The sequence below is a fragment of the Phlebotomus argentipes genome, unplaced genomic scaffold (assembly GCF_947086385.1).
Source record: "Phlebotomus argentipes unplaced genomic scaffold, Phlebotomus argentipes genome assembly scaffold_4, whole genome shotgun sequence".
NCBI classification, from domain to species: Eukaryota; Metazoa; Arthropoda; class Insecta; order Diptera; family Psychodidae; genus Phlebotomus; species Phlebotomus argentipes.
Window position 1 is genome coordinate 3,558,879 of NW_026776174.1, and position 21,766 is coordinate 3,580,644.

The window sequence follows — 21,766 nt, forward strand, 5'->3', positions numbered from 1 at the left end:
CCAGTCGTTGGAATAGAAATAAGAAAAATTAATAATTCCTGCTGAAACAATCACAATTTTTTTTACTCTTTCTCTTTCTCTCTCTCACATCCAAATACTTTGTTTCTTCTCCAAATACTTCTCACATATTTTCAATTCTACAGACAAATTGAAGGCTACTTTACATTTATAGGATTCCTCTAAATAAAAATTGCTACGCGCTATTGAACTATGTACAATGATACAAATTGTTTGTTTGTATTTTAAATAGTCTATTATTATGTATATGCCGTATATGCCAATTACACATTATGCATATTTTGTAACACCTTCGGAAATCACTGAATAAGTTAAAATGTACTTTATAGAATGTATGATATATGATATGAGTTATAATTAAATTTTCATACAAAATGATTTAATGTGTCCTCATTCTTGACATCTTATTGAGGTTCAACACTACAGTAAATTCTGAGCTCATGGACAGGAAATTGTACGCACTGAAGTGTCTAGGTTAGTCATTCCATTAGGATGAAATAGGCAAACATTAATCTTTTCTTGTACATTCTGCAAAGGAAACACGATCTTGTAACTTCAATTCCCAATAAAATTGTATTAGGATTGTAAATATTTGCACTAAAAATTATATAATTTACAATTCGAGTAGAAATTTTATGTCTAAATCTATAAAACCCATATTTAAAAACTTTGCTATAATACAAAACACAGCACCTGCCGATATAAAAAAAAAAGCTTTTAAAAGTCCTTCAGTCGTTATTCCTTCACTTTGTCAGCTAATTGATGTTTAGCAGATCAATTGTAAAGGTAAACATAACATGTCTATCCAATTAGATGATAATGTATCTTCGCAACTGCGAAAGTGTGTAAAATTTCCTGTCCATTTGCCTTCTGAACAATTCTTGCGCACGGCATGAGAGACTTACTGCCATTGAGAGTTGGCCTGAGGCGCTTGGCCAGGAGGCGCCGCATAAGGAGGATAGCTGTAAGGAGGATTCACGTAGGAATTGCCTGTGTATTGGGAATCGTGCGGCGCAGGTGGGACGGGCGGCAGGGGAGGTTGATATCGAGAGGGATCGTACTCGCCTGTGGATGGGTAGGAATGTGTTGCAGCCGGAGCGGGAGGATAGTAGCCGCCAGGCGGAGGATTGTACGCATACGAGGTCTGCTGCGGTGTCATATAAGACGATTGATACTGTCCACTGGCGTACTGATTCTGCACCGCCAAGTGCCCCGTATCGTGATGATGATTCGGAGCAGGAGTTGTGTAAGAGGGTGCATTTTCAGGACGATGAAACGCCGATCCAGTGACAGGAGGCGCATATGAAGCATCGAAGGGCGCATAACTCGATTGCTGCGGTGCTGCGTAAGTTGAATTCGCAGGGATTGTAGTGTCAGGAGCACTCACAGGAGCTGAATAGGCGGGAGTCTCAATAGCAGGAACTTGTGGCACGGCCGATTGATTAAAGTGACCTGAAAAACAAGGATTCCAGATATTCCACGAGCATAACCAGACCAACAATCTACACAATGTCACTATAGTAACTACAAATCAACTGAAATATACCGAAATTTTAGTAAAAGAAAAAAACACATTTCCTTGCCCAAAAGTAAAAAAAAAAACAGATTCAATAAATCAGAATTCTGTGCAATTGTATTTATTGAAAAAGAGATTATATCCCATTTACAATAAAAAAAAAATCACAATTATTCTACAATCAACGAGAAATTCCATGTAAATTTATATAATAAAAAACAAGAAATATTAGAGAACTTGTTCCATGTCCTTCACCAAGATTCTACAATATTTCTATCATTTCACAATCAATAAAATAAGCCAATCAACTAAGAACAAGTTAGTAAGCTTATTTCACTGATTCTACTGTCTGCAATTAAAACAACTTTTAAACTTATCACTTACCTCCATATTGAGATTGTCCCGGTGTGGCTGTACTCTTGGGACTCCTCGAGTCCACTTGATGCGCCGGCTGACTCTGGTAAGTGCTGCTCTCGAGTGGTGTTGTGTAATACGGAGGATGACTTGGATTATATTGCCCTGGCATGAGATGTTGCTGTCCGATAGCTTGATTTTGAGCACTTCCCACAACTTCACTCGGCCCATTAGCTCCCTTTGGCGATTTTGGCGTCGTCACCTTCCTCGCCGGTGAGCCCGGCTTCGCCTCAGACACACTTTGTGGCAGCGCTGGACTCTTACTATTGGCTTTTCTACGATTCCTGGGCTTTGGCCCGCGTGAGCCACTCTTCGACACAGCTCCAGGAGATGTTGTCTGAGATGGCGGTGCGCCTGGTGGACTCAGTGGAGCACTATTGGTAATATTCGACAGTGATGCTTTGTACATTGACTTTGACTCGTCAATGGATGATGTCGTGCGCTCTAGACAACTCAAGCTACTCGGTTGAAAGTCTCCGCTGGGACTTCCGTAAGTGTCGTAGGAGTTACTTGGCGGACGATAGGATGATCCCTGCTTGTAGTACGGCGACATGTGAGGGGATTGAGATGTGTGAGGCATGCCATGGTGATTCACTGGCGATCTCATTCGATAGCCACTTTTTGGTGTCATGCTTCCATACGCTGCATTCTGCACAGGTTGAGGCGTGTAGTTCTGCTGCGGATTCACACCAGCACCGTACGACTGAGGAGGAGTGCTGGGAGGTGGTTTCTTATTCCTGCTCACGAGGTTTGGCTTGTACACCACTTTCTGCCTCATGATAGGCTCAGTATCATCATCATCAATGGTAATTGTTGGTGGCACCATTGTATTCTGACTCGCTCCCTGAGGCGTACCCTGAGGTAAGTTACTTGAGAGAGACGTCTGAGTGGCTGAAGGATTGGCCGGAGGCATTTGCATGGCGGCATTGTACGGATTTGGCGGTGGATGACCCATTTGATGATGGGATGAGTAATACTGTTGTTGTCCCTGATTCCCATAAGCACTGTAGTGCTGATTGTGTTGCTGATACGGCGGATATTGATGATACGCTTGACTCCCATATGGAGCAGCCTCATATGGCGCAGCCATGGAACGCTTTGCCGGCTCTGTCGTCTCTCCAGGCTCAGGTGACAGCATAATCACGTCGTCAGTGTTTTTATCCAATTCAGGACCATTGCTCCCCTTAATTTCCCCATCAATCTTCCCCGGAGGCTGCACGGCAGGTGGAAACGGCTGGTAATTGTGATTCATAGCACTTTGATTGATTGTCTCATTAGCATTCGCCGGTGTGACGGTGGCATTGCCCGAATCTGCAAAACCACCTTGATTGGGCGGCAAATTTTGCCCCATGAATTTATTCACACCATACGGATTGTTTGCTCTCATCAGTTCAGGGCTCTTCTCATCAGACTTTGCCTTCACACCCTGATAATCGTCCATCGATTCACTCTCATTCCCACCATCCTTATCCAAGTCAATCACTCTGTCCCTCTCGCCAGCAGCATGGGCATTCTGACCGACCAGAGCCATGGATTCACTGTCACTAATTTCCGCCCCCACCGGAGTCTTAACGCGATTCCCCCCATCGGCGTCATGTTTCCCATCCTTCCCGTGATTCACTTTGAACGCTGTCCTGATGGCGATTATTTTCCCTGTCTCCAACTGCATGTAGATGCCTTTAGGAGACTTCAGAACCATCACCTTCTGACCAGCTTTCAGGACAATGTTGGACTTCTCAGCGGAACTGGTGGGAATGACAACGTCCAGCGGAAGAGTCATTTCCTGAGCCGTCATGCCTTGTCTCTGCCACACTTCAGCCGGAATCCACCGTGTTTGCCGATTCATCATATTCTGCCGGTAATTCGGATCGTTCATAACCGACTGCATTGGGCGAACCTGGAAGAAATCACAGCGAAAATCACTAACAAATTCTGAGGAAATAGATTTAATTCTACTTACAGAAGCCACCGGACGATGAACAATGGATCCGTCAGGGGTCCTAATGGCTCTATACTGCGTCCCTACGTTGTTGTAGGCGTAATTCGGACGAGCAGAGGCTTGCTTCTCCAGCTCATATCCCCTCTGAGCGAGTCTCTTTTCTGCCTGTGAGAGCTTCTTCTCCTTCCTATCAACAAGGAGACTCTCATGCTGAAAGGGTTCTTTCGAGAGGATTTTCGAGTAGCCATCAATAATCTTCTGCATCACTAAATCAATAAATTTGTCCTTGCAGTACCCAAAATCCTTCTCCTCCGAATCCTTTTCATCATCCCAACAGAGACTCGTCACCTCTTTGATTGATAGATGAGCATCGGGATTGCACTCATCCACAACACGGTCAGACATTCCTTGTTTGTTCACTTGACGATCATATATCTTCTTCTCCAGGCAATTGTCCATGACCAAACGATAAACGAAGCAGGGCTTCTTCTGTCCATATCTGTACACCCGACAAACCGCTTGAGTGTCGTGACAAGGATTCCAGCTAGCGTCAAAAACAATCACTCTATTCGCTCCCACGAGATTAATGCCCAACGAACCGGCCCTTGTTGACACGAGAAACAGTTGAATGTTGGGATTAGAGTTGAATTCGTTGATTAATTTCTCTCGATCAAGAGCACTCGTTGAGCCATCCAATCCTACAATATGAAAAAGAAACAGAAAAAAAATTCATCAAACATGCGTACTTTTCTCCACAAAATTCCTCACCCTTGCAAAAAAAATAATCAATAACATTCTCTATACTCACGATAGTAATTTGTGTTCCTCGCCCATTTGATGTCAGTCCCTGTCAGTGTAGTCATTTGCAGGAATTTCTCAATTAGATTAAGTGTCAGGAGACTCTGGCTGAAGACAAGAATCCTGTCTCCCAGTTTCAGACTCTCCTCGAGAATACAGAAGAAGATCTGCATCTTTGGTGCATTCTCCAGCAAATCCGCTACATAGCCTTTCATTAGCTCTACAGCCCAATCATACGGAATCACATCATCCCTCGATGACTTCACACTTTCCTTCTCACACTCCTCAACAACGTCCTCCTTCACCTCCTTTGCGCCCTCGTCCTCCTTCTCACCGGATGTTACTTCATCGACCTCCGGCAAGGCGCTTTTGGCCTCGAGCTTTATCTCTTTTGTGTCCATATCCACGATAGCCGATGATTGGTCATCACTCGGCGTCTTTTCCGCCTTTATCTCCCCCGAGGCTTCATTTGCGTTATCTTGTGGCGCATTGTAGGGATAGTGATTACCATATGAGAGTGGCGTTGGCTGTTGAGCTGGACTCTGCTGTTCCATCATGTACGCTCTATTGTCTCTGTATTGATTATCATAATTGCCATAACTCTGATTGTAAGGTTGACTATTGTTCTGATAATAATTGCTCGATTGCCAGTAATTTCCTTGGTCGTATTGCATATTTGCATTTGGATTGTAATTGTAATTATCTGCGTAAGTTTGGTTCTGATAGTAGCCAGATTGTAGATTCTGCTGATTTCCGTACATGTTCTGATATGGTTTAACATCCTGCTGTGGGTATTGACCGTAATTATCATACGTATTTGGGTAGTGATTGTAGTTTGGATAGTTTAGCATCTGCTTGTTTGGATCAACCATGTAGTTCTGCTCTGGTGGCTTGTAATTCGGTGAATTCTTCTCCACTTTCGTCTCTGGCAAGCCAGATTCTATCTTTGGCGCTTGTGAAGTATCCGCAACTGTCTGAACCTGAGGCGTCGCTGCAGTTACAGTCGTCGGCTTCTCTTGAGAACTCACCGAATTCACCGTGGAATTTGTTGTTGGCAGAATAGTTGCCGCTGGTTTCATCTTTCCATCCATATCTATCGTCTTTGTGGTGTTACTTAACTTCTTGCCTCTTGGTTTCTTCGGCGACGCCCCCTTCTTGCCCACATTCGCCTCCCCGTTAGCCGCCTCAGCCACCTCAATCTCGAGATCCAGATCCGCTTCGCGCTTCTTCAGAAAATTATACAGCACATCCGGATGATTCCAGATCTTGCAACACACGGCAAATGCCTTCAGCGGATTGGGCACAGACTTTGTTCGCACAACATCATTCATAAAGACGTCATAGAGCTTCCGCTGGAATTCTGTCATCCGCACCAGAAGCACGTACTCTTCCTTCTGCGGCAGGCTGCATTGCAGCACCATGTGAGATCGACGCTGCACGAAGCCCAGCAGCAGGGAATGCAGCACATGAGCGCGATATCTCATCAGCTTGATGTCATTTGGTGTGGAATCGATGCACTGTCCATTCTGAATGGGGCGCTCAAACATATTGGCAAACTCGGTCTTCGTGCCCAGATAGTTCGGTCGCACAAAGTCCACCATGCACCAATACTCCATTAGATTGTTCTGCAGTGGATAGCCCGTGAGAACAATGCGTCTTCTGGACTTGATCTGCTTCAGCGCCACCGAAATGCTCGCATGGGAGTTCTTAATGCGATGTCCCTCATCGCACACCACCAGGTCCGGCCCGGGTTTCACCAGAGCCTCGTACATCTCGTCCAGCAGATGTTTGTGAGCCTCAGACTGTTCCTGATACAGCTTTGCATCATTTTCCGCCTTCTTGCTCCTCTTCTTCGTCATCTTCTTCATGCTCAGCAACCTGAACATCTCGTAACCTATCATAAGGACACCTCCATCGCGGACCCAGCCCAGCACCACCTTCGAGCGCGCCGAGAGACTCTTGTGTGAGTCATTGAGAACGTGTATCTTGAAGTTGCGCGCCCTCACCTCTCCATGGGCAGCCAGAGGTGTCTTCTCAGCATTCTCCGGCAACCACATGTTGAACTCCGCTATCCAATTCTGCAGCGTGTTCACCGGCATGATGCATAACACAGTCTTGGAGCTCGTGTGCCTTAGGAATATATCACAGAAACAAACTAACTGCAGCGTCTTGCCCAGGCCCATCGAATGGGCCAGAATACACCCGAATCCCGTCGACGTCTCGAAGCGATCCAGACTCTCAATAATGTTGTCATACAGGAATCTCACTCCCCCAATCTGGTGGGGTTTGATCACTCGCGAAATCTGAGGCGCCACAAACACGTCAGGCTCATTCTCCGGATGGCCAATGTTGATGATAACGCGTCCCTGGTCATCGGGCACATTGTACTGATCCTTCACGTGCAATCCACTATTGTGGGGATCTTCATCTGTCTCCTCTTCTTCTTCATCATCGTCCGATAGCACGATACAATCGTCCTCCGAACTGCTGTCCACGATAGTTACCACCTCCTTTCTAGCATTCTGCAGCGCTTCCTTCTCAGCCGCTTCTTCTGCCTCGATTTGGGCATTGATCTTCATCTCGCGCTCCTCCTCCTCCTCATCAAGCACATCCCTCCGCATCTGCGGACCACGAACAGGAGCGATACTGACGGATGGCGTGAGATTTGTTACGCGAGGTTTTGGCTCGACGGAAGGTACCTTCATCAGAACTGCACCTCCACTGGTTCCTGCCACACTAGTCTGACCAGCAGACGACTTGAGCAACGATGTGTGGCCTAGAGAGAGAAGAAGGGATTCAAAACAACATCCAAAACCATTGAAAATACAGAATATCTACCTTGCAGCAGTGAGAGCACTTTAGATTGCATCTTGCTGTTCTGCTTCTCAGCATCGATCTGCCTCTGCACCGCCCGGATGATCTTCTGCTGCTCCTGCACACGAGCCAGACGCTCCAACTCCTCACGCTGAGCGGCAAGAGTCGAGGCATCCAGCTGATTGTCGTCCATCACCTCGCGAATGTTCTTCCTGAGGTTTGTCACCTTCCTCTTGTCCTCAGACTCATCTCCGCCCTTTTTCGTGATCTCCACCGACACTTCGTCCTTGCTCTCCGTCTCAGCCGGCTTCTTGGCGTCACTCTTGGACACTGGCTGGACGCTGATCTCTCCCATTTCCCTCAGCTTCTCGGAAATATCGAAGTCATGGGTTAATTTCGCCGCCTCAGCATTTTCCCCTGCGACATCCTGAGCAGATTCCAGGCTTGAGGAGCTTGGCAAGATCTCAGCCAAATTGATAGGCTTCTCCATAGGCACTCCCTGCTTCAGGATCTCAGCCAAGTCGGAATCTGTCGCGTCAGGCTTTGGCTCCTCGCCAGCCGCATCAGGTGAGTCCCTCTGGCAGCCAGCCTTCGCGCGTCGCTCATCCTCCTCGTCATCCTCGTGCTTTCGCTTCGGTGCATTCTGCCTCGCAGAGTCAGGACTCTCGCGTGATACCGTGCACTGGGCGCTCTCCTGGTCCGCTGAATTTCCCTGTGAGTCCATCACCACAGTCACTGCGGTCGAACAACACCTCAGTTGACCTCCCGAGGAGAAAAAAGACACTGAAAGTAGGAAAGTTGTGAATAATTTAGTGATTTTCTCAGGCAAGTCCTCACCCCTCATCGCCCATTTTCCACTCTCAAAAGCCCCTCCCAAACACCCCCAGCGATAGCCCGGAAACCCTCAGAGCGCCCTGCAACTGTCCCGTGGCCACCTCCACGGTGATTTCTTCATGGAAAAAGCCCTCCATTATTGACACAAAGGTGGAGAATGAAAAGGTGCTTCACGCAATTTTTCCACTCAGTCCCAGAAATTTACCTGCACTATTCTCACGATCTGCTGCGCACTGTGGGAAAATATTCACTGGCAATCGCGAGACAGGACACTAGAGCATCTCCTGGCACAGTCACTCACTCTTTGAACACCCACATATTGCTGCAATTACATCTTTTTGCTGGGAAATCAATTGCAACACCTTCGGGAACTCGAGTTTCTAGGCAGCCATTATAGCGTTCATTCGCCCGAAAACGACCGACTCCGAACACCGGGCATGTCAACCGAGCAGAGGGTTCGTCAGTGCGTGAAACTTTCACGGATCAGCTGAAGATTTTGGGAAATTTTGAGTTATTATGCCTTCTTGAGAAGGCACAGAGAACAAGATTTTAATGAGTTCTTTGCCAAGCAACTCAGACTCGATGAGACCCATTGATTCCCTGTCATTTAACACCAATCAAATGAAGATTTCTTGAAATATTGGAAATTTTCAACACTTATCAAATTACTTCTGCATTTTACTGTTCGGGGATTTTTCTATTCCCCAAATTCCTCTGCTCAGCTTTCCGGGAATTTGTCGAAACAAGATCTTCTCCTCAATAGTTTATTTACAAGATGTTTCCAAGTTTAGCTACGCAGATTTAACGACTCTGGCTGGCTGACTGAATCCCAGAGTTTTGTTACACTTTAGGCGAACTCTGTGCCTTGCTTCTTCGCGATCCTCTGCTTGCGCTCCAAGAGTCTTTTCTCACGCTCGTATTCCTTCATTCGGAGGATGTAACTGAAAGACAAACGCCAAATAAGACACACTTGTGGCAGAAGGAAGCTCAAATATCGCCTTACTCCTCATATTGACATGTGAAATAATCGTGCCTCTCATGGTGGCACCGGTACACAAGTGGCCACTCTTCTCGGCGACATTGACTGTACGTGAGCAGCTTGTGAGCGCAGTAATCACGGCCATCCAACGGCAGCTTGGCCGACTCCATCTCAGCCTCAGTGGCGATCATCACTGAAAGCCACAGGGAAAGATTATATAACGCCTAACAACAATTACAAAGGACTTCCATGACACTGGGAATCCCATCCCATTTGTGCCTGGCGGAAGACCACAAGAGCAGTTGAGGACATCAGCTCACCTCGTTCCTTCCTGCCGTTGGAAAATCCTAGATTGGGATCAAAGCTCGGCTCCTTGTTGGGATTCGGCGTGGTGTCCGGCTTCGTAATGTACAACCCAATTGCGTTCCCCATCTTTCAATCAGTCCCTCCTGATCCTCAGACGCGCAGAAGATCAGTCAAAGCCCCAAATCTGTGGCTTTTTCTGCAGAAATAAATATTTTGCAAAACACGAGCTGTCAAGTGGAGGAACAGGCTACAGCAGCGCCATCACTGTGGTCCGGACACTCCGAAACCACTTCCACAACCACTTTCCACACTTGATTCCAGGCGGGAATTGTGAACAGAAGTAACGGACCATGATCCTGCATCTTGTGTTGCGTCCATTAAAATTGTATTTCACCCAGTTTTACCCTATTTGACGATATTGTAAGTGTTGTAAAATGTCTCAGAACGAATTAGAGAATTTCACTTTTATCCAACGACTCGGGAATGGGAGTTATGGGTTAGTATTCCTCATCAAATCAAGTGAGTCTTCAATTCCTATTGATCCTATTGATCTCTGGCTTTCAGGGACGTTAAACTGTTCCGCGACACCCGGACAAACCAGAAGGTTGTGATAAAGACAATAAAATTCCTAACGAATAATCTGTCCATCTACGATGTAGCGAGGGAGATTATGATAATGTCTAAGCTTGATCATCCGAGAGTGATAAAATTCGTGTCCTGCTTCGAGGATCCCACAGAAAGGAAGCTGAACATCGTGATGGAGTACGCCTGTGGAGGCACTCTTCACACTCTGATTGAGAAACACCGCGACATGGAGAGTATCATGCCTCAGGAACTGATTCTTCGTCTCTTCTCCGAACTGCTGATGGGTATAGATTACTTGCATCTCCGCCACGTGATTCATTGTGACCTCAAGCCAGAAAATATCCTCCTGGATGTGAATATGAGAGTGAAAATTGGGGACTTTGGCATCTCTATCGTCTCCAGTAATCCGCCGAAGCCTATCGAAGCGTCGGCCTTCGGGACGCCCATCTACATGGCTCCAGAGGTCTACACGACACACTCTTACAGCTCTCAGAGTGATGTCTGGGCTCTGGGAGTGATCCTCTACGAGATGTGCACTCTGCAACCTCCATTCTCGGCGCAAACTCTCATGAAATTGGCCGCAGCGATCAATTCAGGCGACTTCCAACCCATCCCGTGCGCTCGATTAGGCTATGACATGAATTTCCAAGTGATCGTGAAGATGATGATTCAGCCGAATGCGGACAAGCGATGTACCCTCAGCGCAGTCATCTGCCATCCCTTCATTACCAAGTCCTACTATGAAACCATCTTTTCCTCCTGATCATAGACTGTATGTCTGATAATCATTAATTTATTGTGTTTGAAAATTCACCTGATACAGATGCTGATCTAATTCTCCTCCATCGGTTCCTCCTCATCTTCCTCCTCAACTACAGTGCCTAGAAAGTAAGAAAATATGATTTTAAGATTAAAAGTGACTTCAAAGAAACAAACGTTTGACTTTTCCTCACCATTTCCGTTTCCATTCTCATTCCCATTCTGGATATCATCGGGAATCTGTCCTGATTGGAGCATTCGTGTGAGTTTCTCAACTTCCTGCAGAGATGTGGCATTCTTGATGGCTTCCCGAATGGCCTGAACATTCGCATTTGTAGCTCGAGGTACTGAGAAACAACCATATTATTCATTCTGCTCAAAACACAAGGAATCTACTCACTTTTAGCTGCAGTCTCGAGACCAGCGCCCGGCGTGAAGGTCTTCGCTCGCTTCGTGATCTCCTTATGAATCTCCTTGCCTTTCTTGCTCTTGAACAGCTCATTTGCCGCCTTCCGGTCTTTCTGCTTGATCTTGCGGAAGTCCAGGAGTCTCAAGTTGGGGAATCTGTAAGCCATGTACTCTCTGTAGTGGGGTTTCGTGGACACTGGATTCATGAGGAGGCAGAGAGTTTCCAGCTTTGGAAGGTGTGTCAGTGGTTCAAGATCGCCCAGCTCCTGAATACTGTTCCCAGTGAGAATGACTGACTCCAGATTCGGCAGAGATTCATGCAAATTCTCACTTATTCGCCTGCAAAAGACAACTCATGAGAAATTGCCCGGAAACTGAACAGAATTGAGGTTATGACTCACACAATCCGGTTGTTGTTCAGCAGGAGACATTTCAATCGTTGCAGATGTGGGAATCCATCCAACTTGCGCAAATCATTGTCTGAGAAGTCTATCACATCGAATTGATCGAGTGTTGCCCCCAAATTCTCTATTTGGGGGATTTTGTAGCCTGAAAAGAAAAATGTTCAGCGTGAGTTCAAGGAGAAGCAAAACAATGCTTTTTGCACTCACCCCGCAAGCACAGCTCCCTATCCCTGCACGGATTCATAAATTGCATGGACAGGTTTATCAATTCTGGGGTTAATTTCACCATTTTTCAGTATAAAAACTCCACAATAATACGTTTTCAAAGCGATAAACAAATCTTGCGTATGTTTTTTGACAACTGGATCAACAGCGCCTCTACACGTTCAGCGTGCAAACTCAACAACGCCCACAACTTTTCGGCCATGTCCATTCAAAAGTCGATTTCATATTTTACCAACAGACAGAAATAAGATCATTTTTGATTTTATTTAAAAAAAAATAGACATTGTACAGGGTACAAAAGTAAACACTAGTTAACATCATGTATAATTATCACATAGATTCACTGATCCTTGGAAGTAGTAAATTCAGGAGTACTTAACGACAAAGTAGTAATACTTGAAGAGAAAGTGGAGCGACCGTTTAAAGGGGACCCAGTATTCATCTCTTGCAGTTGTCGTAGAAGACAGACATTCCGCGATTCGCAATATCGGCGTACTCTCTCTTGGGCGCACACAGCTTATTCGATGAGCCACTGTTTCTCTTTCTGCAATGATACCAGCGGAAAAAGTGTTGAGTACGATTTCCGAGAGGAGGAAAAAACCACATTGCAAAATATGCGCTTTGCGCTTGTCTTACCCTCTCGATGGCATTTGCATAATCTCCACGGTGACAGACTTCACGTATAAGTGATCGTTGCACCAGAAGAGGAGGCAAAGTGATCTCGGCTGAAGCACGTTCATCTCGTGTGTCCAATTCAGCTCAACCTTGAATGGCAAGAGAAGAAACAATAACATTTCAGCAGAGTGTGAGAAAAGGGCTGTGGATGCCTTGGAGCCACAGTTGCAGATTCTTCGAATTCTCCAGCAAGATTGGCACAAGAATTATGCAATAATCTGGTTTCCAATGCAAGATCGAATGCTGTTATTGATGAAGATGCATCTTCGTGTATAAGAAGGATTTTTCTCTCACCTTTCGAATGCGATCTCCCAAGTCATGAGGATTAGTGACGACCACCTGATATGTTGTTCCGTGTTCGAGCCGTGCTGTTCCTCTTGGGGTCAGATCAACACCCCTGACGGCTCCGCGGTCTGAGAAGATGGCCGCAGAGAGATATCCCTGCACCCAGGTCTCGGCGTCCCTCGGCTTGGCCAGCTCTATCGTGAATCGGTAATGACGCTGACAGAAGGGATAGTCCTTTCCCGTGGCCAGGAAGTATTTCCCAGGCTGTGGCGCCATTGGCTCACTCACATCAGACGGTATAATATCGTTCTCCGAGGAGTTGTGATGACCCGAAATGGGCATCGTGGCATGATATCCCATGTAAGCACAGTTCCCGGATGTGCACTTGAAGCATCTTCCGCTCAGGAAATGCTGATACGAAGGACACCGATGGGCGACATACGGACACTTTCCGTTAATGCTGTCGATGAAGAGTTTAATGGCTCTGACGTGGTTGCAGGCCAGAAGAACCCGAGAAGCCTCCTCGATGCCATCCTTGATCAAAGTGAGAGGAATAAGAGTGCCGCCTTCTTGAGACAGAGCGCATCCGGGCTGCTCCTTGCCGTTGTTGGGGAAAAAGTCCAGGTGACCGCAAGGCTGAGACATTCCATAGCCAGGAATCTCGAGGAGGAAGAAACTCCGTCCGTCTGTGTGGATGACATCGACGAACTGGGCGTCAGACGGATCCAAGCGCACGGAAGGACCCATTCCTTGAAAGTAGGGTTCAGCAGGATCAAGACCTAGGAACACAGGAAACGTTAATAGAAGATAGTATAAGGTGTTTTAGGCTATGTTTTACAGAAAAGCAAACGAGATTATTATTTCATTAATTCTGAGTAACTGTCTCTATATAATTACTCTTATTACGCCAATTAGATTAGAGCGCAATGCGTGGAATACTGCGAATACTGGAATAGAGTTTCAATTCCGTCAAGTTGATTTGAGACTATGATTTGAGGCCAGCTAATCTGGACTAACTACATATTTCACGATTTACTAAGAGATCCATCGAACTGCGCACCTGTTATCCGTCCAATTCCGGGAGTTCTCTCGGCAGCGTAAGCAGCTGTGTGAGCACCCAAGGAATGCCCGATCATGTGCACATCTTCCTGCAATAGAAGGTAAGAGTATGTTTAATTGAGTGCCAATTAATTTCTCTCTTGCCGATGTGGCGTCAGACGCGTACCATTCGCAAACCGGAAATCTCTTGCAGCTTCTTCAGCAAGTAAGCCAGCTCGAGGCCCACGAGTCTCGTGTTGGCGGTGGCCTGCAAGTAAGAAAAAAGGCGACTGAAAGTGGATCCACCGCGAGGCGCTGAGACATGGCATCTCACCTGGGTGTAAAGGGGCAGGGATCCACCGGCCCAGTCCACCACGATGACATTGAGATTCCCTCGCGCAATCAATTCGTCTCGCATCTCGGAGACCTGCAATGAGAGGCGCACATAAATTAGCCGAGCGCGGCTCCCTTCTGGGTGACTCTGGGGCCGCAGACTCTTGGGGACAGCGCGATGTGAGCAATTTGCGTTCCACTGACACCGAAACCACATCGCTAATTTATTCGACAAATCGCACGGGCAGAACACGGGCCTGCGTGTGTTAACGGTGCGATTCATGTGAAAAGTATGAAAATTTCACGACTGCTTTTCGCATTATATAACATTGTTAAAACACTAATTACACCCTGCCCAAAAGTTACACTGTTTGTTGTGTTTGTTCAATTGCTTGTCTTGTGTGTTCTTCTCCGCGGGTAAAACAAGTGAGAATTAACTGGACGACTTGTAGAATATGACCGAATGCTCGTAATATGCAAATCTGTTAGAGAGCATCAATTTGCAAGTCTTTCAAAATTATAACTTCATTAAATGGCAGTTAAATTAAATTCTTCCTCGTCATAAATGGATGTCATGGGAAGAAAATTAATTAATTTAATCGCATGTTTCGCTAGGCGTGAGTTGAACTTATAAATGGTTTAACGGTCATAATGGAGGTGAGATTTTTTGTCATTTGCATATAAGATTCAGCATTTTTGTCTTCGAGATTTAACCAACTCTTCATAATCACTGAAATAACAAAATATTACACTTATTGGAAACAATTGCATAGAGCATTCGTTATTTAAGACTAGAAGATAGCTCAATATTTTTGTAATAGCATTATTCCGCGTGTGAAACTTTCTTTTCTCTTTTGTCGTTCTTCTACAATATCTTTTTGTTTTGGCAAAAAAAGAATTATGCACAATGATAGCTGAAGATACAGAATTGCATAGATGGATGATGTAAAATTTATTTTTATGCTTTTTGATCCCACAACTTTTAGTTTAGTAGCACATGAGAAGTAGCCTTTAGAGTTGGATGACTCTTTCGTGCACAAGAAAATCTTGAATGTAAAGAAGCAGTTTTTCTGATCCGATCTCTCCTTGTAGGTAATCAATGTTGGATCGACAGGTTGATTCACCAAATTCAATATCAGCCACCAAATAACTCACCCAGTTTGAGAGTGGCGTGTCAATGAAGCCATGGATGATGATCTTGGTCATCCAATCTGCATTAAAATTTGACTCTTTGATGGTCTTTTCGTCCTCGGCGACAAGATTTTGCGACTGAAGTGGATTCTTTGGAGTGTAGAGATTGAAGCGTGTGTTGATGATGTTCCTGGGCAGTGGGAAGACATTGAAGGGACGGTGGATGAGGTGATACCATTCGCGTGTGATGTTGAGACAGCCAATTTCGCCGAAGCATCGCGTCTCGTTCTCAACTGCGGAAAATGCAGAAAGGAAATGGGGAGAGAGAAGGAGAAAATGAGAGTGATTCAATCTTCAAAAATCTCTCACACTCTTTTTCACAACATCTCCTGTCTTTTGGGCAATTAATGGGAAAGTTAAGCCGATCACGTTCTTTTTGCACACATGCAACATTGTTTTGGGAGAAACAGAAGGGAGAATGATGTTAAGAGCGGTAAATAGAATGAAAACACCAATTTGAGAGGTAATTAAATATCTTTATTGATTTTCCATTATGCTCCAAAGCCGAGGCGAAAGAGTCCGAATTATGGACACATTACACACCATTAATTGCGGGTGAATTGATTTTTTCTACCAATGAACCAAATTGAACTTGATTTTGAGGGGGCTTTAGCCGAATGCCATTTTATTTTGCACGTTGAATGCCAGACCTTTTGCACTAATGAATCGTGAAAATATTGTATATTGAAAAACATTACTTTCATCAATGTTTGCATCGATAAAACATGCATTATAATGATAATTATGCACGGACTAACAAGTGTTTCGGTCAATGAGAAAATGTTTAATTCATTCTCTTCTACGGTAAATACAAAAGCTCATCTGGAATCTCTTGCGTAGGAGGAGAAATCTTACTGTGGTGCTTCTTTGAAAGAATTTCCCAAGTCTTGCAGTCTTCTAATTGTTGGTGTATATAATTAACACAGCAATTGACGTCCCAAGAAAATCCAATAACATTCCTAGAAGTATTATTTTCAATTTCTTTCGCGAAAACTAAATAAATAAAACTCCGCAATGCGGTAGAAAGGTTTTAAAGAGTGAAATCTTCTGTTGGAATTCACCGTGTTTTTCTTCCCCACACACACACAATTTAACCGCAAGAAAGGAATATGTTAATTTTTTTTTTTTTCATAAAAAGCCCATTCTTTTTCATGCTCTGCGATCTTAATTAATTCAAGAGGTAAAACACCCAGCGATGATCGATAAATTTGCCGCGGTTTCGCGTCAGAAATTTCTCCACCATGAGAGATGATAATTTTTCTAACAAGTGTGTCAAGTGTGCAATTAATATACGTGTATTTTACTGATATTCTGCAATGAGTCCGCCTCTCTTTGCCGAAAACATTCAAAGACATTAGCCTCGACCAACTGCATGTTTTCTGTACAATCCCGATGAATTAACTTGTATACACGTATTTGCAATATAAAACAATATTGATGAAATTCATTAACAATTTCTTGCACAGCAATAAAGCGGTGTGGGTTACTTTGCATGAAGGACATGAATTCAAATGAGAGCATAATCAATGACTTTGGCACAGAAAGACATATAGAAAAGAAATTAGTGGCTTTGCGTGCTCGTGAAATACATTGGGAGGAGGGAAACTTACATGGCAACCATGGCAGATTAACGTCGATGGTTATTTTGTCGGCCCTGGCCCAGCTGAACGGATCCAGAGGGCCTCCCTTCACCGCAGAAGACGTCAAGCCCAGAGTCAATAGAGCAGACACATACTTCCACATCTTGATCCGACTGTCACTGCAATTGAGAGCATTTATTTTCCCTTAACATTATATAGAACAAACATAAGATCTTGCTTGACTCAAGCAGTTGTGGACCATTGATTTTATCATATATCAATTTGAAAGAAGAAGTACATATATTGTCACCAAACTGGGACACAGAAACCCACATAGAAATACATGTAATGACGAAATAACATAAAGCCATAGTTGACAAATAAGAGATAAATTCACGACTTCTATAATTAAGTCCTCTTCCTATCAATTCATCTTTATAGTTCAGATATAAAATGTATGTATGCAAAAGCTAATTGTACCTGAAATAATCACCATGCAAAGAGAATAATGAACTGGATTATCTGTATCATAAACATGAGTGCAACTTTAGCTAAAATGATGAATCAACCTTGCCTTTTTAGTGCGTAACTTATCCAGTTGGAAAAGAAGCTCAGTAGCAATTTGCCGGTTGCAACAGCAATTGCTGTAAGTGTAATATATCTTTTTTCGAATTCTCTGCGACTGCCTTATGATTTACAACAAAAAGATTGAGAAATGCACTAAAGAAATCTCATTTGTCAACAAGAAATCCAGCAGAAAAGTACAGAGTTCAATGAATTGTTGTATTTTCTCTATATACACGCCAGAAGCTGACTTCGAAGGCATTTCTAAAAATCATCCAATAAAGAGATCAATTTTATGGACATGTGAATAGTCATGTTTTATTCGAGAGCAAGGTGGTCTCGAAGGTGGCAATAAAAAGAGGCTCATCTTAGAGACAATTTCAATGTCTGATGCGTGCGACGTTGAGCCTCTCCACGCAATAAAGGCGTGATTGCACGTACTCGAGAGTTCATATTAATATCTCTATGCATTTCCATACGCGCACACTTCACATAATGTAATATCTTTTATCGTGACAGAGAAGAAGGGGCAAAAATTTAAATTACTACGTCTATGGGTGTAATTTGAATGGGTTGTGCGACATGACGGCAAAAACTTTCTTCCAAAGTCACTGGCGAAAGAAATGTTGAAATTTATCATGTGCCTCATAACTCCCATGATCCCTCGAAACTGGCAGGCGCACAATAAAGAATGTGAATTTATTGTGCACTTCCATAAAATTGCGCTGCGGCTGACTGTGGAGATAGCCGAGCTAACATGTAGTACAAATAGTTAATTTGATGGGTATCTCAAAGAGTGGATTAAATTGATACTTTGGATGGTTTCTTTCCGTTTCCCACATGATGAGGGATACTCGAGCATGTTGCTGTTATACAACATCAATTGTCTTCTTCATACATGTCGCTTTTTTTTCGCCGCCCCGTCATTGTGCCAACGCGAGGGAAAATGTGCTCATTTTGAAATCCATTACATTATTTATCAATTAGACGATAGGCGAAAAGAGAATAATCGAACAATGTGTCAAGAGGTGAAAATACTCCAAAGATCAACATTTTTCACAGTTGCCCCATTACGATTATGTCGTGTTTGCACGAATAATCATAGTATTTCTTCAGATTTGTCCTGAAGTTGTCGTAAGCATTTTATCGACTAATTAGACGCAGACCTAGATTATACATTGTTTCAGTTAGCTTGTGAAGAAAAAGTTAATTCTATAGTACTGCTTGCTAGCGTATAAATGTACCCTGTGAGCTGCCAATTGTCTTGAAACAAATTGTCACGAATAATTAAACTCCAGATACATTTCTTGTGATCATGAGTGCAGAACTAAATAAAAAGTCTTATGCAAATGTTTTGACTAGACAAAAACAAATATTCTAAATAAAATTTATGAAATTGTACTTGTTTTTCACCTCTGCAAAACAATTCAATACATATAATATCATTGTATTATTTCTAGCAATTAACGTAAATTTATTGCCACCACAAAATCATTATTTTCCTTTAGACGTTACAAGAAAAAAAAAAATATCTTTAAGTAAGAGTGCTGAAAAACAATTTATCTTTAATTGAACGTCTTACTGATTCAACGCAAAAACATTCAATTTATTTGTATTGAACATTCGTAATACTCATTCAATTACATTTGCAAGAAAAAGTAAATGTTATATTATACGTATGTGTATTACATTAAATGTTATAAGTCAGTAGCATTTGCACAGTGTCTTTCGGACAGTCATCATAATCGTGAGGCTTTTGGCTATCGCCTAAGAAATCTTTGAAGAATCATTTCGCGATGTGGCATATGGTGGGTTTTGTGGAGTTAACGGGAAAACCATATGCCTGGAAGTTGTATTGCGATAGCTGCAGTTTTCCACAGCAACCACTCACCATGCGAGCGTGTATCTATATCTCCTTGATCAATGAGGAAGTCAATTTGATTGAAACAAGAAGCAAAAGTCGTGGAAACGGCGAAAGAGTGAGAGATGGAATGCGTTCATGCGATGGAAATGCAAGAGTTGGCATGCATTGTGGCTGAGATTAGGCACCGATTTGCGCACTCTGCCGAAGAATATTGCACGTCGCCGCGCTAAAAATTGCATTGACACACTTTGCAATCGAATGTCTCTCACTTTAATCACCACCTCAACTGCATCTCACAATTATTCATGCTGGCATCGCTGTCCATTGGGACACTCAATTCGCTGACCACAGTGAGATTTTATTTAGATTTGCAATTAGCAATGTGTAGAAAGAGTGTCGTGAAGAAATCGCGCGAAATGCGGCGTGTGGGTCTCTTTTTCACACCATATATTCCACCTTGATGGTGAAATGCTCTCCGTGAACTTACGTGCAATCATTTAGGCAAAAGTTGTCACTGCTGCTGCAATTGCTCGATGAACTGTTTATTAGTCGATAATGGGTGGTATGATGAATTTTTCTGCTTCTCCAGTTTATAATAGGTGAATTTCTACTGCAATACTTTATTTACTCTATATATGGCACAATTATATAATCCACTGCTAAGACGATATTCGATCACTTTGGGTGTTTTATGGCTCTGCACACACAATACTGCCACAGTCCACGGAGGACTGACTGACGAAAAGGCATCCAAGTCTGATAAAACAGTGGCGATATTTGTCCAACAACACTTCGGTCCACTGTGCTTCTTATGCCGTGCTGATACCTTCTTGGACACCACACTTGGCAAATCGCCCGAAAATACCGTTGTCAAACTCACACGCGAGAAGTCAGGTGATTACTCACCTGTATGCAATGCCTAACTAAATATTTTCTTGCGCCAAGACTCCGTTAGTACCACCACAAGAGCTCCGGCCGAGAGGTAGGGAGCTGTGGGAGTGTTGGTTCAGCTCTCTTTCATTGCTCACGCTTTTGCCATTTTTCCCTCGACTTCACCGCGACTGCACAACTTTGTCACACATTCGCGAGAGCAGAAGAAAGGTAATTGTTTCCACCGAACACCTCTTTTTCACTGCATATCACCAAATAGCCAATGCAGGCATTCTCCTGTCCTATCCTTTCGGTGGGAGACAGACAGAGAAAGACACTTTCTTAACTTCCTCTCGTAAATCTTACAGCGATTGCCGGAGCTTTTTTTCTACCACAGAAACATCGGAATGCGCTGGAGAGGCGCGACTGAAGGGGATGCTTTAATACGCCATTCATTTTCTACACACTTCACACATACAAGTGGATATTTTGCAGAAAGCTTTAGCCTCGACTTTAGCTTTGATATTTGAGAACAAGGTAGAATTCGCTTCAAGTGAAATGCAAACTGTCCTCAATGAAAATCACCGAACAACTATGACTCATGTCTTTCCAATACAACAATCAATTTTTCCGTAACAAGATTGAAGTAAAAGAAATGACCTTCAACAAATGAATTGAATTCGGACAAACCTGATAAAATCATTAGTCAACTCGTAAGAACAAGAGAAATGAAGCTTTTTTAGGACAAATTCTCTGTGATTCAATTGTTTATTGCACTAGCAATAAAAAAAAAGAAAATTTCAAAGTTCTATGTATTAAAATATTGGTCAAAAAACCCCCATTTTGCTACACGTAATTTACCATCAATAGATAGCTCTGCATGTGCGACACGGTGAAAGTTTGTTGTCTGCACAGTGCAAGACGCGACGCCACCGTGAAGAAGAGTGGCATGCGATGGCACATGTATTGTATGTATACACATTCTGGGCTCAGGCGCGACATTTAGCTCCCCAGGGGCTCGACCTGCTGAAATACGTATCCATACATTCGCGCCGCCACCGTGGGGGTGATCGCGAGGAATTTCTGCACCCGGAGTGGCGCCGTGTTGGCCAAAAAAGCTCAACTCGTCAGCAGATTCCATCGCAAGCTTATGTAATTCGTGTCTCGCTCAGCCGCTTTGGTGAGAAAGATACACAGAGCAAAGGTAGTGACACCGAAATATGAGGTGGCCAGTAAACACATCATTTATAGAATTAAAGAGCATTTAAATATTTCACATTAATCAGCATGTGCTAATCAAGTTATGTCTCTCTGAACTAATGGACAACTTCCACTTTGCCGGAGTCGTGCTCTTGTGTAAATACGGT

General features: G+C 43.8%; 5 protein-coding genes across 5 annotated transcripts; 1 reads left to right on the plus strand and 4 right to left on the minus strand.

Annotated features, from left to right (window-relative positions):
- Window positions 1–35: 35 nt before the first annotated feature.
- Window positions 36–8,721, minus strand: LOC132257623 (helicase ARIP4). Its single transcript, XM_059754609.1, has 6 exons — window positions 8,539–8,721; window positions 7,524–8,282; window positions 4,696–7,461; window positions 3,909–4,585; window positions 1,919–3,845; window positions 36–1,470 (listed from the first exon to the last, which is right to left on the minus strand). Exons 2-6 carry the CDS (start codon window positions 8,221–8,223, stop codon window positions 920–922), a joined length of 6,621 nt encoding a protein of 2,206 aa, XP_059610592.1. The 5' UTR covers window positions 8,224–8,282; window positions 8,539–8,721; the 3' UTR covers window positions 36–919.
- A 362-nt stretch (window positions 8,722–9,083) lies between these two features.
- On the minus strand, window positions 9,084–9,882 carry LOC132257632 (NADH dehydrogenase [ubiquinone] 1 beta subcomplex subunit 7). The gene is made up of 3 exons (XM_059754619.1): window positions 9,633–9,882; window positions 9,337–9,505; window positions 9,084–9,274 (listed from the first exon to the last, which is right to left on the minus strand). The coding sequence occupies exons 1-3, from the start codon at window positions 9,742–9,744 to the stop codon at window positions 9,181–9,183; spliced, it is 375 nt and encodes a 124-aa protein (XP_059610602.1). The 5' UTR covers window positions 9,745–9,882; the 3' UTR covers window positions 9,084–9,180.
- A 493-nt stretch (window positions 9,883–10,375) lies between these two features.
- Window positions 10,376–10,966, plus strand: LOC132257937 (serine/threonine-protein kinase Nek3-like). Its single transcript, XM_059755006.1, has one exon. The coding sequence runs from the start codon at window positions 10,376–10,378 to the stop codon at window positions 10,964–10,966; it is 591 nt and encodes a 196-aa protein (XP_059610989.1).
- Window positions 10,967–10,980: 14 nt separating this feature from the next.
- On the minus strand, window positions 10,981–12,145 carry LOC132257646 (probable U2 small nuclear ribonucleoprotein A'). Its single transcript, XM_059754634.1, has 5 exons — window positions 11,982–12,145; window positions 11,772–11,919; window positions 11,363–11,709; window positions 11,157–11,309; window positions 10,981–11,084 (listed from the first exon to the last, which is right to left on the minus strand). Exons 1-5 carry the CDS (start codon window positions 12,061–12,063, stop codon window positions 11,035–11,037), a joined length of 780 nt encoding a protein of 259 aa, XP_059610617.1. The 5' UTR covers window positions 12,064–12,145; the 3' UTR covers window positions 10,981–11,034.
- Window positions 12,146–12,244: 99 nt separating this feature from the next.
- Window positions 12,245–20,437, minus strand: LOC132257610 (pancreatic triacylglycerol lipase-like). The gene is made up of 9 exons (XM_059754590.1): window positions 20,017–20,437; window positions 17,132–17,280; window positions 15,486–15,754; window positions 14,332–14,424; window positions 14,185–14,265; window positions 14,020–14,107; window positions 12,969–13,738; window positions 12,636–12,763; window positions 12,245–12,543 (listed from the first exon to the last, which is right to left on the minus strand). Exons 2-9 carry the CDS (start codon window positions 17,262–17,264, stop codon window positions 12,438–12,440), a joined length of 1,668 nt encoding a protein of 555 aa, XP_059610573.1. The 5' UTR covers window positions 17,265–17,280; window positions 20,017–20,437; the 3' UTR covers window positions 12,245–12,437.
- Window positions 20,438–21,766: the final 1,329 nt, after the last annotated feature.

Excerpts from the sequence above, each read along its gene's own strand:
- LOC132257623 (XM_059754609.1), bottom strand. The coding sequence starts at position 8,223 with ATGGACTCACAGGGAAATTCAGCGGACCAGGAGAGCGCCCAGTGCACG. Across the intron at positions 3,846-3,908 it reads TTCATCGTCCGGTGGCTTCT|GTTCGCCCAATGCAGTCGGT; the intron begins GTAAGTAGAATT and ends GATTTCTTCCAG. Across the intron at positions 1,471-1,918 it reads GGGACAATCTCAATATGGAG|GTCACTTTAATCAATCGGCC; the intron begins GTAAGTGATAAG and ends CTTGTTTTTCAG.
- LOC132257937 (XM_059755006.1), top strand. The coding sequence starts at position 10,376 with ATGGAGTACGCCTGTGGAGGCACTCTTCACACTCTGATTGAGAAACAC.
- LOC132257632 (XM_059754619.1), bottom strand. The coding sequence starts at position 9,744 with ATGGGGAACGCAATTGGGTTGTACATTACGAAGCCGGACACCACGCCG. Across the intron at positions 9,506-9,632 it reads CAACGGCAGGAAGGAACGAG|TGATGATCGCCACTGAGGCT; the intron begins GTGAGCTGATGT and ends TGTGGCTTTCAG. Across the intron at positions 9,275-9,336 it reads TTCACATGTCAATATGAGGA|TTACATCCTCCGAATGAAGG; the intron begins GTAAGGCGATAT and ends TTTGTCTTTCAG.
- LOC132257610 (XM_059754590.1), bottom strand. The coding sequence starts at position 17,264 with ATGTGGAAGTATGTGTCTGCTCTATTGACTCTGGGCTTGACGTCTTCT. Across the intron at positions 14,425-15,485 it reads ACACGCCACTCTCAAACTGG|GTCTCCGAGATGCGAGACGA; the intron begins GTGAGTTATTTG and ends CTCTCATTGCAG. Across the intron at positions 12,764-12,968 it reads TGGGAGATCGCATTCGAAAG|GTTGAGCTGAATTGGACACA; the intron begins GTGAGAGAAAAA and ends TTGCCATTCAAG.
- LOC132257646 (XM_059754634.1), bottom strand. The coding sequence starts at position 12,063 with ATGGTGAAATTAACCCCAGAATTGATAAACCTGTCCATGCAATTTATG. Across the intron at positions 11,920-11,981 it reads TAGGGAGCTGTGCTTGCGGG|GCTACAAAATCCCCCAAATA; the intron begins GTGAGTGCAAAA and ends TTTTCTTTTCAG. Across the intron at positions 11,085-11,156 it reads TGAGAATGGAAACGGAAATG|GCACTGTAGTTGAGGAGGAA; the intron begins GTGAGGAAAAGT and ends CTTACTTTCTAG.